Raw genomic sequence first — 18,121 nt, forward strand, 5'->3', positions numbered from 1 at the left:
GACTCCATCAGATAACATGGCACGCATCAAGGGATTTGCAATCCTGCTTGTCCTCAGAGAAGTAGTCATTTACATGAACACATCAGCATTCTGAAAAATGTCTGTCCTCAATGCACCAAAATTATAAGCTTTATTCTACAACATTCATACATTCAGACACAATTAGAAGTAGCATTCACACAGAACATGCTTAGTTTGTGGAACAAAGAGTATGTGGGTAGGCCACATTTTCAGATATATGCAAGTTATTTCCCAAGAAAAACTACCAACGCAAACACCCATATGTACTCGGTATCTATGGCAAGCTTTAATAAAAGTACACATGTATTTTGAAAAGTGTGAAGTACCATATTTTTTGTCCTTATGTGGACACTTTGAATATTGTTCCCTAAATGTACAGTTTATAAAGCAGGAAGAATGTGGGAAGAAAAGTACACCAGTATTTATTGAAAATATTTATATCCAAATAATCCTTCAGTGAAGCAGAATAAAAACAAACTGGTCGATATTCTAAACAATTTAACCGGCCACAAATGACCACTGACCAGTTCAATCGCTTGCATGGGGCTATCTACTAATTTTCGGGAGCACTTAACCAGTTATCACCGCTGAAAATTAGAGTTAGCGCCTAAGTAAAAACCAGCTATTTTGAGGGAGGGAGGGGGCAGAATCAGCAGTTGGCCGGTTAAGTGCCAATATTCAGGACAGTCCAATCTTTATGTAGTAATCCACAGCCACTTAAGTTCTGAATATCGATTTAACCAACTATGTGTTAGCTGGATCCACTTAAACTGGATATTCAATGTCGAAGCTTGGACATATAATACAGGCAGCGATCAGTAAAATGCTCACCACTGCCAGCTGAATATTTACCCCAAAGTAAATAAGCCATGAACATCTTTCTGATATAGCAAATAAAACATACAGTATTCACCACTACAACAAACAGGGAGAAGACACAAATATGCTTGGTCTACTTACCTGTTACTGCTATTAGAAAACTGAATACTATCAACTTTGTCCTATACAAAAAAACAAAAATGAATAAAAGTTACATTAAGTAAAACTTAAAATAGTCAATAAAATATTTAAACATTTTAAAAAATACTTACAGCATGGAATTCTAGCTCTGATATCTTCACAGGCTGACCTGATCCAAAATAATAAACTCTTATAATGTGGTCTGTGCTTCCAGTTGCCAAGAACATTCCACCTAAGAAAAGTGAAAACAGAAAGTGTCATAGTACTAATGCTAAGCTTCTTAGTTTCTATCAAACTTGGGCATATTACATAAGAACTTCAGAACTGCCATACTGAGTCAGTTCAAAGGTTCATACAGCCCAGTATCCTGCTTCCAACAGTGGCCAATCCGGATGACAAGTACATGGCAAAAATTCCAAATAGTAGCAAGATTCCATACTATATACCACAAAGACCAAAACATGTGAAATCCCCACCTATATCTAATAATGTTAAGAATGCCCTTACATTGTATCATTATCATGTTGTCCATTATCGTGCAATCCAAAATACTTTCTGTAACCACTAAATGTCAATTCTCCTTTCATTTCCACTATCCATGATACATTGTAGCCACATTGAGCCTGCAAAGAGGTGGGATAATGTGGGATACAAATGCAATAAATAATAATAATAAATAATAAGTAATGGTCTTCCCCCTTGTCTACCTTAATAGCAGTTTATGAACTTTTCCACCAAGAAATTGTCCAAACTTTTTTTTAACCAGATATACTAACCTGCTTTTACTACATCCTCTGACAACAAGTTCCAGAGCTTATCTATTCATTGAAACAATATTTTCTCCTAATGTTTTAAAATATTACCATGTAATTTCATGGAGTACCCCCGTCTCTGTACTTTTTTGAAAGAATAGTGGTTTTATTTAAAGATTATAGAGTAAACACAAGATAGTAAATATGAATAGGTTGTGGTTGATTTCTGCTCATATCCTAAATTAGTACATTTTATTTATGAATTTATAAAACATATTCCATTATCTGTGCCTTGATAATTTTCATTAAATCTAGGACCCAACCCAAAAACTAGAAGCCAGCAGCTGAGACCTCTCTCACTTGTCCTTCCCCACCTGTCCCAAATTGTCCACAGTGAATTTTTTTTTTCTTGGGGGAAAAGGGAAGAGGGATGCAACATCCAGCCTATAATGCCGGACCAAATGAGAGCTGAGAAGCCAAGTAGCCCCCACTACAGATCTCTTGAAGAGAGAGTGCACCCGTTTCAGCCCACGAGGAGATGGCTCTTGTGGAATGCACCTTAAACACTTCAGGCGGAGACCGACCTGAAAGCAGATACGCAGGATATGCGCCACTTTCAGAGGGGGAATTTACCTGTCTTTGTTTAGCGGGTTTCCAAGCTCGGGGGGGGGAGGAAATAGCCTCTGAAGTCATCCCCGGGGCATCAACACCCCGGAGGTAAGCCAGGATGCAACGCAGTGTCAGACACCTGCGGCAGAGCTCTTTTCAGTATGAAAGCCTTATGCATTAACAGCACAAACTCAGGGGAGAGAAAAACTCACCCTGACCCTCCACCTCCGAATTAGGGAGAAACGGATGTAGTAGCTCCCTCTGGCAGCCTCTAAACGAGGCGTCCCCCTGCACTCAGACTCCTCTGCAACCGCGAGGGTCATGACATGCGGTGCTATCCAAATGGCGCCCGCTGCCAGCTCCATAGAGCGGGAAGAAACATCGCTCGCCATGCTCATACTAGCGTGAGCGTATAAGGAGCACGTTTTACACAGCCCCGCTGCTGATCTGTTTTACTACAATGGGAGCAGCACTTAACTCCTTCAGCAGCCATCGTCCGACAGGACAGGAATATAGCAATAAAATGGCGGCTTCGCGCCAAAACTTACCCCGATCGGAATGGCGTTGACAAAGATGGCCGACTGAACGGATGTGCCGAGAGGAGCTCCTCCGGACAATCGGAGTCCTCCACTCTAAGGCCCCGTTTAACAGCTCCATATCTAGCGTGGACGGTGAACGGTCCAACCGGAGCTGCATGCGTGTGCGTTTAACAGCTCCATACCTAGCGTGGACGGTAACGGTCCAAACGGAGCTGCACGCGTGTGCGGTCCAGCTTGCCCTACACTGCCCTGCACTGCGCGACCCACGCGGGCCCGAGGCTCGGCTTGGACCCAGCGGGTCAGCGGCCAGGCTACGGCCGACGGCGCAGCGGATGTGGTAGCGGCGAACGGAGGGAGCTGATCGCTGGGGTACTGTGCTGTGGTGGGATCGGAGCTTTGCTTTGATCGCTGGCCTGGTCGGAGCTTCGCTTTGATCGCTGGCCTGGTCGGGCATAGAGGCGGGAGGCCGGCGGTGCAGGACAGGTGAATCGGATCGGCAACGGATCCGATTAACAAGAGCAGCGCGACCGTCAGGAGGCAGGGCGCCGCGGGACCGAGCTGTCCCTCCCTCCTTCCGCTGCCTGGTGGCCGGTGCAGCGTGAGCCGGGAGATCTGAGTGGGGCGGCGAGGCAGAGGGCAGCGGCTCGTCAGCACTTGGGAGTGCTGCGAGTCATCTCCCTGCCTGTAGTGCTGGTCCTTCCGAGCGTGGTGAGCCAGGGGTCCTGGGCGGCTGCTCCCTCAGCCCTCCTGTCGATCCTCTGGCATAGGAGAGTGGGGAGCGAGGTGATCTGGGGCAGGTACTCCATGGGCCCTGCGTAGATCTCTCTGACAAGAGTGAGTGGCGAGCCAGGTGACCTGTGGCAGCCGATCCCTAGGCCCTCGTATGGATCCTCTCTCTGACCCACTTCTCTTGTCCAGCGATCCCTACTCTGCCCTGCTGCCCTACTTGACCGCGTCGTACACTGTCCGCTCCTACACTGGGCTGTCGGGGTGGCGGGCAGCCCAGCTCGGTTTGCTCTGAGAGGAGCCCAGCTGCTCCAGCTTTCCCTAGTCCCTGGTCCACCCGAGCCAGCTTCTCTCCGCTTGCCTGCTACAGTCTGACGGTTCCAGCTTGTTTCAGTACGCTGATCCAGCTTCCCCCCTGCTTGTTCCAATCCAGCTGCCCTAGCGTGTTCCAGTCCGTCTGATCCCAGCTTGGCTTGTTCCGGTCCGCCTGATCCCAGATTGTTCCGGTCCGCCTGTTCCCAGCCTGTTCCAGTCCGCCTGATCCCAGCTTATTCCGGTCCGCCTGATCCAGCTTGTTCCGGTCCGCCTGATTCCAGCTTGTTCCAGTCCGCCTGAGCCCTTCTTGTTCCAGTCCGCCGATCCAGCTTCCCCCTTGCTTGTTCCAGTCCAAAAGCTCTAGTGTGTTCCAGTCCGCCTGCTCCAGCTCGTTCCAGTTCGCCTGCTCCAGCTCGTTCCAGTCTGCATGATCCCATCTTGTTCCAGTCCGCCGATCCAGCTTCCCCTGCTTGCTCCAGTGTTCCAGTCCGACTGTACCAGCTTCTCCCTGCTTGTTCGAGCCCATCTGCTCCAGCCTACTTGCTCCGGTACACCTGCTCCAGCCTACCTACTCCAGTACATCTGCTCCAGCGTGTTCCAGTCCGCCTGAACCAGCTTCTCCCTGCTTGTTCCAGCCCATCTGCTCCAGCCTACTTGCTCCGGTACACCTGCTCCAGCGTGTTCCAGTCCGCCTGATCCAGCTCCTCCTTGCTTGTTCCAGTACACCTGCTCCAGTCTGCCTGAACCAGCTTCTCCCTGCTTACTCCAGCACCTGCTCCAGCCTGCCTGCTCCAGTACATCTGCTCCAGCATGTTCCAATCCACCTGAACCAGCTTCTCCCTGCTTGTTTCAGTCAATCTGCCACAGCCTGCTTGCTCCAGCTACTCCCTGCTCGCTCCTGTTCATCTGCACCAGCTTGTTCCAGCCCACCTGCTAGCTTGTCAGCCATTGACTTACTTGCCTGCCTACTAGCTTACTAGCTTGCTAACTCATCAGCCATTGACTTACCTGCTGTCCAGTTTCTCCCTGCTCGTTCCTATCCTTCTGCATCAGTATGCTCCAGCCCGCCTGCTAGCTTGTCAGCCATTGACTTACTTGCCTGCCTGCTAACTTGTCAGCCCTTGACTTACCTGCTCTCCAGCGTCTCCCTGCTCGTTCATGTCCATCAGCCCCATCATGCTCCAACCCGCCTGCTAGCTTGTCACCCATTTATTTACCTGCCAACCTGCTAACTTGACAGCCATTGACTTACCTGCCCCCCTGCCTCTCCCTGCTCATTCCTGTCCATCCGCACCAGCTTGCTCCACCCCGCCTGCAAGCTTGGCAGCCACTGCCTCACTTGCCTGCCTGCTAACTTGCCAGCCACTGACTTACCCACACTCCAGTCCATCAATCCCTCCAATTCCAAGCCTCCGGCTCTTCGCTCTATCTGCTTCTCACCTCAGTCACTACACTTACACCTGTCACACCGCAATCACTACTTATGGCCCCTGTCCACATCCTCTTCCTTGCCCTGTCCCTTCCTAATCTTTTTCCCCTCCCCTTACCGCTGTCTACCGCTGGAACTCATTGCCCACCTCTGTTCCCTCCCGTCCTGCCCGCTACGGCAATACCCTATTCACCCCCATCCCTCACCATCTCTCTTGTCCCCCTCCTCCTTCCTAGCCCTTAATCTCCAACACCTCCTTCCTACCATTAACCCTTCACCATTCCTCCTAAGTGCACCCCGCCTTCGTCGCCCGACCTCCCCCACCCTCCTCCGCACTCTCTTGCTCCTCCTCTTGCTATCCGCGGGAGACATTAATCCTAATCCAGGCCCCCCCTCACCTGTCCTCCTCAAATCCATGCAAACGATTCCGTGATATCTCCAACCTCGTCTCTATTCCCCTCCTCCCCCCCTCTTCCCTCCCCTTCTCATGCGCCTTGTGGAATGCCCACTCGATCTGCAACAAACTGCCCTTCACCCACGATCTCTTCATCTCTCGTTCCCTCCAACTGCTCGCCCTAACTGAAACCTGGCTCTCCCCTGACGACTCTGCCTCAGTCGCGGCCCTTTGTCATGGAGGTTATCTCTTCTCCCACACTCCCCGCCCAGATGGCCGCGGTGGAGGCATCGGGCTACTTCTCTCGACCTCCTGTAGTTTCCAACCCCTCCTCCTACCGCAGTCTCACTGCTTCTTGTCCTTTGAAGCTCACTCCATCCGGCTATTCTACCCATTACCACTCAGAGTTGCAGTCATCTACCGCCCCCCTGATAAGCCCCTCTTTTCATTCCTTACTGACTTCGACGCTTGGCTCACCGTCTTTCTTGATCCCGCATCTCCATCCCTCATTCTTGGTGATTTTAACATTCACGTTGACAACCCATCCAACCCCTACGCTTCTAAATTCCTCACTCTAATATCCTCCTTTAACCTCCGACTATGCTCTACCACCCCTACTCACCATGATGGCCATTGTCTCAACCTCGTTCTCTTCTCTTCCTGCTCACCTTCCAATTTCGGCACCTCAGTCCTTCCTATCTCAGATCATCACCTAATCACCCTCACTCTTCATCACCCTCCCCCTCAACCTCGCCCAACTATAACCACTGCCTTCAGGAATCTCCAAGCTGTCGACCCCCCTACCCTATCCTCTCACATCTCCACTCTCTTCCCTTCCATCTCGTCTTCTGAATCTGTCGACACGGCTGTCTCTACCTACAATGAAATTCTCTCCACTGCTCTGGATACCCTAGCACCGTCTGTCTCTCGCCCCACTAAGCGCATTAATCCTCAGCCCTGGTTAACCCCTTGCATCCGTTACCTTCGCTCCTGCACCCGCTCTGCTGAACGACTCTGGAGGAAATCTCGCACCCTGTCAGACTTCACCCATTACAAATTCATGCTATCCTCCTTCCAGTCCTCCCTATTCCTTGCCAAACAGGAATATTATTCTCAATTAACCAATTCTCTTGGCTCCAACCCTCGTCGCCTCTTCGCCACCCTCAACTCCCTACTTAAAGTACCCTCCGCTCCCACCCCACCCTCACTCTCTCCTCAAACACTAGCTGACTACTTCCGCGATAAAGTGCAGAAGATAAACCTTGAATTCACTTCCAAGCCTTCTCCTCCCTGTGACTTCTTAACCCACTCCCTCAACCAACCTAACCTGGCCTCCTTCTCCTCCTTCCCTGAGATCACCGAAGAGGAAACTGCTCGCCTTCTTTCTTCCTCTAAGTGCACCACCTGTTCCTCTGATCCCATTCCCACCAATCTGCTTACCAACATCTCTCCTACAGTTAACCCCTCAATCTGTCACATCCTCAACCTCTCTCTCTCCACTGCCACTGTCCCTGACACCTTCAAGCACGCTGTAGTCACACCACTCCTCAAAAAACCATCACTTGACCCCACCTGTCCCTCCAACTACCGCCCCATCTCTCTTCTACCCTTCCTCTCCAAATTACTTGAACGTGCTGTCCACAGCCGCTGCCTTGACTTCCTCTCCTCTCAGGCCGTCCTCGACCCGCTTCAATCCGGCTTTCGCCCACTACACTCAACAGAAACAGCACTCTCTAAAGTCTGCAATGACCTGTTCCTTGCCAAATCCAAAGGTCACTATCCCATCCTGATCCTCCTCGACCTATCTGCCGCCTTTGACACCGTCAATCATAATTTACTTCTTGACACACTGTCCTCATTTGGGTTCCAGGGCTCCGTCCTCTCCTGGTTCTCCTCGTATCTTTCCCAACGCACCTTCAGAGTATTTTCTAATGGCTCTTCTTCCACCCCCGTCCCGCTCTCTGTTGGGGTCCCTCAAGGATTTGTCCTTGGACCGCTTCTTTTCTCGATATACAACTCTTCCCTGGGCTTGTTGATCTCATCACATGCTTTCCAGTACCATCTCTATGCTGATGACACCCAGCTTTACCTCTCCACTCCCGACATCACAGTCGAAACCCAGGCCAAAGTTTCGGCCTGCCTTTCAGACATCGCTGCCTGGATGTCCAACCGACATCTGAAACTGAACATGGCAAAGACTGAGCTCCTTGTCTTTCCACCCAAACCCTCTTCTCCTCTTCCCCCACTTTCTGTCTCTGTTGACAACGCCCTCATCCTCCCCGTCTCTTCAGCCCGCAATCTCGGAGTCATTTTTGACTCCTCCCTCTCCTTCTCTGCCCATATCCAGCAGACAGCTAAGACCTGTCGCTTCTTACTCTATAATATTAGCAAAATTCGCCCATTCCTCTCTGAACAGACTACCCGAACCCTCGTCCAATCGCTCGTTACCTCTCATCTTGACTATTGCAACCTTCTCCTCGCTGGCCTCCCGCTTAGCCACCTATCCCCCCTTCAATCTGTCCAAAACTCCGCCGCACGTCTTATCTACCGCGTGAACCGATACTCTCATATCACTCCTCTCCTCAAGTCGCTTCACTGGCTCCCGATCCGCTACCGTATACAGTTCAAGCTTCTCCTATTGACCTTCAAGTGCACTCAATTTACAGCCCCCCATTACCTCTCTACCCTCCTCTCCCTGTATGTTCCCACCCGTAACCTCCGCTCTCAGGACAAATCACTCCTTTCTGTACCCTTCTCCACCACCGCTAACTGCAGACTCCGCCTCTTCTGCCTCGCATCACCTTATGCCTGGAACAGACTTCCTGAGCCCATACGCCATGCGCCCTCCCTGCCCATTTTCAAGTCCTTACTCAAGGCCCACCTCTTCTCCCTTGTTTTTGGCACCTAACCACCTTCCCATTCCTGATACCTACACTGACTACATAGTTTTTGCCTTTAGATTGTAAGCTCTCTTGAGCAGGGACTGTCCTTCCCCATGTTTAAACTTGTACAGCGCTGCGTAACCCTGGCAGCGCTATAGAAATGCCAATGAGTAGTAGTAGTAACGGCGTCCATGGGACCTCCACGGAGGAGCTGGGCACCACTCTCACCTCAGAGGACCAAGTCTACGAGCTCCGGTCAAGCTGCACAGAACCAGAATCACTGGAAAAAGCCTCAGAACAGCCACACAGTAAAAGCGCGCTCTTTTTGTTTTTTATTTTTTTTTTAACGCTGTGAGGAAAGTTGGAGGCAGGCAGCAACAGAGGGACTCCGGGAGGCGGGGGAATGGGTAAGGCAGGGAGAGGGCGAACCTATATGCCTTTAAAGTGGGCACCACCAGCCACCCATGCTCAACTGGCAAAGCACAGGAGCCACCCCAGGCAGTCTGAAATCCAGGAGCTGATCAAGTTACGTCCACACCTGCTGGGAGATAGAGAAATATTGAAGGCAGTTGGGGCTAGCCGTCCTAGAGGCACTATGGTCTTTCAGTGTTCTTTATCTCCACCTGCTGGTAGCGAGTGATACATACCTGTAGCAGGTGTTCTCCGAGGACAGTAGGCTCACTCAAAACAATAAACAGGGTCAATTGGGCCTCGCAACGGCGAGGACATAACAGAAATTGACCTACGAAGAACAACTGACTGGGAATGCAGTCTGAACAGAATAAACCGGGCCCAGGAGGGTTGAGTTGGATTCAAACCCCAAACAGATTCTGCAGCACCGACTGCCAAACCGACTGTCACGTTGGGTATCCTGCTGGAGGCAGTAATGTGATGTGAATGTGTGAACTGATGACCATGTCGCAGCCTTGCAAATCTCTTCAATAGTGGCTGAATTCAAGTGGGCCACTGATGCTGCCATGGCTCGAACACTATGAGCCGTGACACGACCCTCAAGAGTCAGCCCAGCCTGGGCATAAGTGAAAGAAATGCAATCTGCTAGCCAATTGGATATGGTGCTTTTCCAGACAGCGAGCCCCTTCCTATTGGGGTCGAAAGAAACAAACAATTGGGCGGACTGTCTGTGGGGCTGTGTCCGCTCCAGGTAGAAGGCCAATGCTCTTTTGCAGTTCAATGTGTGCAACTGACGTTCAGCAGGGCGGGTATGAGGACGGGGAAAAAATGTTGGCAAGACAACTGACTGGTTCAGAAGGAACTCCGACACCACCTTCTGCAAGAACTTTGGGTGAGTGCGGAGGACTACTCTGTTATGATGGAATTTTGTATAAAGAGCATGAGCTACCAAGGCTTGAAGCTCACTGACTCTACGAGCTAAAATAACTGCCACCAAGAAAATGACCTTCCAGGTCAAGTACTTCAGATGGCAGGAATTCAGTGGCTCAAAAGGAGGTTTCATCAGCTGGGTAAGGACGACGTTGAGATCCCATGACACTGCAGGAGGTTTGACAGGCGGCTTTGACAAAAGCAAACCTCTCATGAATCGAACGACTAAAGGCTGTTCAGAAATGGGCTTACCCTCTACACGATAATGGTAAGCACTAATTGCACTAAGATGGTTCCTTACTGAGTTGGTTTTGAGACCAGACTCTGATAAGTGCAGAAGGTATTCAAGCAGGGTCTGTGCAGGACAACAGCGAGGTTCTAGGCCTTGCTGTCACACCAGACAACAAACCTCCTCCACTTAAACAAGTAACTCCTCTTAGTGGAATCCTTCCTAGAAGCAAGACGCGGGAGACACCCTCGGACAGACCCAAGGCAGCAAAATCTACGCCCTCAACATCCAGGCTGTGAGAGTCAGAAACTGAAGGTTGGGGTGCAGAAGTGCTCCCTCGTTCTGCGAGATGAGGGTTGGAAACACTCCAATCTCCACGGTTCTTCGGAGGACAACTCCAGAAGAAGAGGGAACCAGATCTGACAGGGCCAAAAGGGCGCGATCAGAATGATCCCGCGGTCTTGCCTGAGTTTCAGTAAGGTCTTCCCCACCAAGGGTATGGGAGGATACGCATACAGGAGGCCCTCCCTCCAATGCAGGAGAAAGGCATCTGACGCTAGTCTGCCGTGGGCCTGTAATCTGGAACAGAACTGAGGCAGCTTGTGGATAGTCTGTGAGGAGAAAAGGTCCACCGAGGGGGTGCCCCACTCTCGGAAGATCTTGCGTACCACCCTGGAATGGAGCGACCACTCGTGCGGTTGCATGAGTCTGCTCAGCCTGTCGGCCAGATTGTTGTTTACGCCTGCCAGGTACGTGGCTTGGAGAAGCATGCCATGCTGGCATGCCCAGCGCCACATCCCGACGGCTTCCTGATACAGGGGTCGAGATCCAGTGACCCCCTGCTTGTTGATGTAGTACATCACAACCTGATTGTCTGTCCGGATTTGAATAATATGGAAGGACAGCCGATCTCTGAAAGCCTTCAACACGTTCCAGATCGCTCGGAGCTCCAGGAGATTGATCTGAAGACCTGCTTCCTGGAGGGACCACACCCCTTCGGTGTGAAGCCCATCGACATGGGGCCCCCCCCCCCCAGGAGAGATGCATCCGTCGTCAGCACTTTTTGCGGCTGAGGAATTTGAAACGGGTGTCCCAAGGTCAAATTGGTCCGAATCGTCCACCAGCGCACCAAATTGCGACAACTGGCGGGCAGGCGGATGGCATATTCTAGATTCCCGGTGGCCTGGCACCACTGGGAAGCTAGGGTCCATTGAGCTGATCTCATGTGAAGGCAAGCCATGGGAGTCACATGGATTGTAGGGACCATATGGCCCAGGAGTCTCAACATCTGCCGAGCTGTGATCTGCTGGGACGTTCTGGCCCGGGAGGCGAGAGACAAAGGTTCTGTGCCCTCGCCTCGGGGAGACAGGCATAAGCTGTCTGTAAATTCCTATGAATTCGAGAGATTGGACTGGCTGGAAATGGGACTTGGGGTAATTTAATACAAACCCCAGTAGCTCCAGAAGTTGAATAGTGCTCTGCATGGACCAAAGAGCTCCTGCCTCCGAGGCGCTCTTCACCAGCCAATCGTCAAGATACGGGAACACATGCACCCCCAGCTTGTGCAGGTACGCCGCAACCATCACCAGGCACTTCGTGAATACTCGTGGTGCAGAGGCGAGCCCAAAGGGCAGCACACAATACTGGAAGTGCCGTGTTCCCAGACAGAATCGCAGATACTGTCTGTGAGATGGCAGTATCGGGATGTGGGTATACGCATCCTTTAAATCCAGGGAGCATAGCCAGTCGTCTTTCTGAATCAGGGGAAGAAGGGTGCCCAAGGAAAGCATCCTGAACTTTTCTCGAACCAGATATTTGTTCAGGCCTCTCAGGTCTAGGATGGGGCACATCCCCCCTGTTTTCTTTTCCACAAGGAAGTGCCTGGAATAGAATCCCTGCCCTTCCTGCCCGGGTGGCACGGGCTCGACTGCATTGGCGCTGAGAAGGGCGGAGAGTTCCTCTGCAAGTACCTGCCTGTGGTGGGAGCTAAAGGACTGAGCTCCCGGTGGGCAAGTGGAGATCAAATTCAGTGTGTACCCGCACCATCTGGAGAACCCACTGGTCGGAGGTTAGAGAGGCCACCTTTGGTGAAAAGCTTTCAACCACCCCCGACTGGCAGGCCGTCCGGTACGGGCACGTTTATGGCAGCTATGCTCCCGTGGATCCAGTCGAAAGCCCGTCCGGTGCTTTTGCTGTGGAGCTGCAGGGGTCTGCTTGGTCGCACGCTGTTGACGGGAACAAGAACGCTGGGGCTGGCCCTGTGCCTGAGGAGGCCTTCGGGCCGGCTGGTTGTACCTACGCTTACTGTAGGCATAGGGTGCAGACCGCTGGGCCCGGGAAAAATGTCCACCTGCAGAGGTGGATGCTGAAGGCACCCAGTGGGAGACATTGTCGAGAGTGATTTCCCACTGGTGGAGCTGCTCTACCAACTGCTCGACTTTCTCCCCAAAAATATTATCCCCCGGCAAGGGACATCCGCCAGCCGTTGCTGTGTCCGGTTGTCCAGGTCAGAGGCACACAGCCATGAGAGCCTGCGCATCACTATACCCTGGGCAGCAGCTCTGGATGCCACATCACAAGTGTCATAAATACCCCTGGACAAGAATTTGCGACACGCCTTCAGCTGCCTGACCACCTCCTGAAAAGGCCTGGCCTGCTCCGGCGGGAGATTGTCGACCAGGTCCGCCAGTTGCCGCACATTGTTCCGCACGTGGATGCTCGTGTAGAGCTGGTATGATTGGATCTTGGTCACGAGCATGGAAGAATGATAGGCCTTCCTCCCAAACGAGTCCAGAGTGCGAGACTCTCGCCCCGGGGGCGCCGAGGCGGTATCCCTCGAACTCTTGGCCCTCTTGCGAGCAGAGTCCACGACCGCTGAGTCATGCGGTAACTGAAGCCGCATGAACTCCGGGTCCGTGTGGACTCTATATTGGGACTCCGCTTTCTTGGGGATGGTGGGATTAGATAGGGGCTTCAACCAGTTCCAAAGCAGTGTCTCCTTCAGGACATTGTGCAACGGTACCATGGAAGACTCTCTAGGTGGTGATGGATAATCGAGGACCTCGAGCATCTCAGCCCTCGGCTCATCCACAGTGACCACTGGGAAGGGAAGGGAATGCTCACAGACATGTCCCGGACAAAGGAGAGGCTCTCTGGAGGCGAGAGCTTCCTCTCCGGTGAAGGCGTGGGCTCAGATGGAAGACCACCAGACTCCTCGGAGGAGAAATATCTGGGATCCTCCTCCTCTCCCCACGAGGCCTCCTCCTCGGTGTCGGACATGAACTGTCTGATCTCAGTCCGCAACCGGGCCCGTCTCGACTCCGAGGAACCACGTCCTCGATGACAGTGCCAAGAGGTGGATTCCCGCACTGGTGGGGACGAAGCTCCCTCCATCGACGGGGATTCCACCTGAGTGGCGGTCAAGACCGGCGCCGCAAGCCATACCGGTGTCGAGGGCAGCATCAAAGGGCCAGAGCCAGCCGGCACTTCCATCAACAGCACCGAGGGCGCGAGCACCCCCCCCCCCCCCCCGGCGCCGGGAGAGACTGGCGCAGCAGCCCCTCCAGGATACCTAGGAGGATGGCCCGGAAGCACTCGTCCACGGCCGCTGCCGGGAGAGGCTGGGGGGCCAGTGTAGGCGTCGGTGCCCGAATCTGCTCAGGTCCAGGAGACGGTACCGGAGTGCCCGACGACCTGCGCATCGACACCTCTTTAATGGAGGGGGAGCGCTCCTCCCGGCGACGACACTTTTCGGGGGCCGAGTCTCTCAACGCCCCAGAGCTCCCGGTATCGTAAGCCGGGGGGCGACCGATGACGAAGCTTCTTCCGATGCCTGTCATCGGCTCTCCACGGCACGGACAAGGAGGATGTGGAGTCCCCACGCCTCCTCGGGGTCGGGTCCGACAGGGTTCGGTCCCGATGGCCCTGTGCGGCAGGACCAGCCGAGGCGGGTGGAGGCGCACTCGGCTGTTTCCCGCTCCCATCGCTGGAAGGTCGTCGGGCCAAAGGAACCTGTACTCCTGGGGTCGATGCCATGCTCGGCGCCGAAGTCGTCACCACCTGTACCAATGCCGAAGTTCCTGCAGTCAGCACCGATGCTGCCGACGGGCCGGCACAAGTTCCAAAAAGACAGTCCCGAAGAACTTGCCTCACAACCTGTGTCTGCTTTTTCAAGCCGAGACACAAGGTGCACGCTTTGGAATTATGCTCCGGCCCAAGGCACTGGAGGCACCAAGCGTGGGTATCGGATTGCGAGATTTGCCGGCCGCACCGACCACACTTTTTAAAGCCGCTCGGGACCTTCGATGACATTGACGTAAAAATCGCGTCGGCGAGGTAAAAACCGTCGATGGTGGCGGTAAAAAGGGGTCACAAAAAAGGGGAAAACTCGGATGCGCGGCCGATGGCGGTGAAAGGAAAAGTCGAGAAAACTCGAAGGGAAAAGAGACTTTCTCTTTTTTTTTTTTTTGGAAACACGAGGGAAAGGGAACGCGAAAGCGCTACAACGAAAGAAAATAGCGGATAAGGCCGCGAAAACAGTTTTCCGGGGCTGACAGAGGAGAGGGACGAAACTCCATCTCTCTCCAAGCGTGGAAAAACAGAAACTGAGCGGGAGCGGTCGCGCACAGGCGGGAAGACAGCCGCGCATGCGCGGTGGGCGTGCCCCGCATACGGGACCTCCCGCGAGACTTTTCTTTCGGTTGGAGGGGGCTGCCGTGGACGTCTACCCAGTCATGAGAACAAGCAGCCTGCTTTTCCTCGGAGAAAGGCAGATACAACCCATCAGTTAATGGATTCATCTGCTGCTGATGACAAGGAATAATAATATTAGGAACATGGGTAAGATCAGAGAGTACAGCATAAAGTATTTTCACTAGATTTGGTTAAGCTTTCACCAAAAAAGAAAGCTTTCTTCACCAAGGTCAAATGGAAAGTATAATAACGTTGACACTTTTTACACTGAATTAGTACTTCCTTGGCTTTGTATTTTCTCAGAAGTCTCTCCACTCTACTGATCTGACATTTAAGCACATATAACCCCTGGTGCTACCATGGTGATGGCACAATACAGAACAGGCAGAGAACTGTGATAGAAGATAGGATATCTGATATAGTCCAAAAGATGGTACCCCAACACTGAGCCTGATCATTCAGAATTAAGGGATGACCAAAGCTAGGAACGTCTGATTTTGACTTGTTCTATCCAGTTTAGCATGCACAAAGGGGTTCTACATCCATAATACCAATCTCGATAGGCAATAATAATCCTATGCAAATGAAATACAACGAGCCGATTAGTATTAAAATGAGAATTCTGAGTGATGAACAAAAAGGAGCACATACCTTTAATGTGTAAAATTTTCTATGAGGTCTGAAGCTCTCCTTGTGTGAAGGCAACTTCTGGGAGAAGCACTCTGCTTGCATTTTTCAATAGCAAAACTTTTTTGACAGAAGGGAACAGCTTAGAGGGGGAGCAGAGAAACAAGCAAGGAGGAGATTTTTTTTCTATAGCAAATTGCTCTGATGCTAGCTCCACCTTCCTCCTACAGCTTACTTGCCTTTCCTCAGGTTGCCCCCAAAGATTTCGCTTGGGAATCTCCTCCTTGATGAAATCCTCACCAACTGACATCATAGGGGCTTTCTCCCAGAGGACTCGCTATCTGCTAGTTTATCCACCCCCTCCCAGCTGGCATCACAAGGGCACACATTCAATCAACTGGGGGAAAGCCCTATGTCAGCGGGGGGGGGAGGGGGGGGGAGGGGGGGGGGACAAGCAGTCAATTGGCTGGGAAAGCCCCTATGATGGCAGCTGGGGGGGGGGGGGGGGGAAACACCTATCAGCTGGGAGAAAGCCTCTATAAAGTCAGCTTTCAGCAAGGAGGAGATTCCCAAGCAAAAATCATCTGGGACAGCCTGAAGGCAAGTAAGCTGCAGGAGGAAGGTGGAGCCAGCATCACTCGCTATTTCAAAATCAGTAACTTCTACCATGGATCTACATGGACACGGTTAATAACAGGGGCTTTTGAGCATGTCCATTAATGATGAAAAGTCTTATGAACTCACCAGAAAGAAGAAACATGGAAGTTAAATCTAACTAATGGATTCTCCTGGTTCAATATCCGGGAGGCTTCAAAGAGGGCAAGTAGTTAAGGAGCGTGTACAAAATAGTAAAATTATCAAACTAAGAAACTGGAGAGATTATTCAATTGAATAACAAGCCTAAAAGTATGCCCCAATTGATGTGTTGGAAAACAAGCATGCTTCTTACGGCCTAAATTGGATTGAAAGGACAAAAAAGCAAAGATATTTACCTGTAGCAGGTACTACTACTACTTATTTCTATAGCGTTACAAGACGTACACAGCGCTGTACACTTGAACATGAAGAGACAAGTCCCTGTTCGACAGAGCTTACAATCTAATTAGGACAAACAGGACAAATAAGAGATAAGGGAATTACTAAGGTGGGAATGATAAAATAAGGGTACTGAACAAGTGAGTAAGGGTTAGGAGTTAAAAGCAGCATTAAAAAGGTGGGCTTTTAGCCTAGATTTGAAGACGGTCAGAGATGGAGGTGCTTGACGTACTGGCTCAGGGAGTCTATTCCAGGCATATGGTGCAGCAAGATAAAAAGAACGGAGTCTGGAGTTAGCAGTGGAGGAGAAGGCTGCATTTAAGAGAGATTTACCAGTGAACTGAGTTCCCAGGGAGGAATGTAGGGAGAGATAAGAGTGGAAAGGTACTGAGGAGCTAAAGAGTGAATGCACTTGTAAGTCAATAAGAGGAGTTTGAACTGTATACAGAAATGAATAGGGAGAAAGTGAAGTGACTTGAGGAGATGGCTAATATGAGAATAAAGACACTGGCGGAATATAAATCATGCAGCAGAATTTTGAACAGATTGAAGAGGGGAGAGATGGCTGAGTGAGAGACCTGTGAGAAGCAAGTTACAATAGTCTAAGCGAGAAGTGATAAGAGTATGGATAAGGGTTGTGGTAATGTGCTCAGAAAGGAAAGGGCAAATTTTGGTGATATTATAGAGAAAGAAATGACAGGTTTTAGCAGTCTGCTGAATATGTGCAAAGAAGGAGAGAGAGGAGTCTAAGATGACCCCAAGGTTACAAGCTGATGAAACAGGGAGGATGAGAGTGTTATCCACAGAAACAGAGAATGGGGGAAGAGGAGAGGTTGGCACTCTCCCAGGACAGCAGGTCATTCGTTCTCACATGTGGGTGACATCATCTACGTCACCCAGTGCGGAGTTTAACAAGCTAGTATAGGTTTAAGAACACAAGCAGCATCCCCACTGCACATACGAGAGTGCCTTCCTGCCCACCATGAGAGCGCGGGACCATCAGTACAATAATATAGCATGGAAAACAATTGCAAGAGGAGGGGGGGGGAGGATATGTCAGGAACCTAGGGTGGGTCCAGAGAACTACTCCATTATGATGAAATTTAGTCTAAGGTGGATCCGTCACTACAGCCTGAAAGCTCACTGACCCTGTGAGCTGAAGTAACAGTCATCAAAAACAGGATCTTTCAGGTCAAGTACTTCAGATGAAAGGAATCCATTGGCTCGAAAAGAGCTTTCAACAGCTGGGTGAGGACAACGTTGAAGACCAATGATACAGAAAGAGGCTTGAAAGGGGGCTCTCACAAAAGAAAACCTCTAATGAAGCGAACAACTAGAGGTTGTACAGAGAATAGGCTAACCCTCTACACGGCGATGGTAACTACTAAACGCACCAAGGTGAACCCTTACAGAGTGGGTCTTGTGATCAGATTCAGAGACATGTAGAAAGTATTCAAGCAGGGTTTGTGTAGGGCAAGAAAGGGTGTCTAGAGACTTGCCCTCTTGCCCGACGGCAAACCTCCTCCATTTGAAAGAGTAATACCTCTTATGGAATCTTTCCTGGAAGACA

At 51.2% G+C, this 18,121-nt stretch overlaps 1 protein-coding gene across 1 annotated transcript in view; it reads right to left on the reverse strand.

The window, feature by feature from the left end:
• The window catches only part of PHIP (pleckstrin homology domain interacting protein), an 863,049-nt gene that overhangs the window by 687,635 nt on the left and 157,293 nt on the right, over positions 1-18,121 (reverse strand). Inside the window, exons 10-11 of the mRNA XM_030199061.1 lie at positions 1,113-1,213; positions 982-1,022 (exon numbers count right to left, since the gene is read on the reverse strand). Coding sequence (XP_030054921.1) covers positions 982-1,022; positions 1,113-1,213 — 142 coding nt within the window. The remainder of the gene's footprint in view (positions 1-981; positions 1,023-1,112; positions 1,214-18,121) is intronic.

This window comes from Microcaecilia unicolor, chromosome 3 (genome assembly GCF_901765095.1).
Source record: "Microcaecilia unicolor chromosome 3, aMicUni1.1, whole genome shotgun sequence".
Taxonomy (NCBI): Eukaryota; Metazoa; Chordata; class Amphibia; order Gymnophiona; family Siphonopidae; genus Microcaecilia; species Microcaecilia unicolor.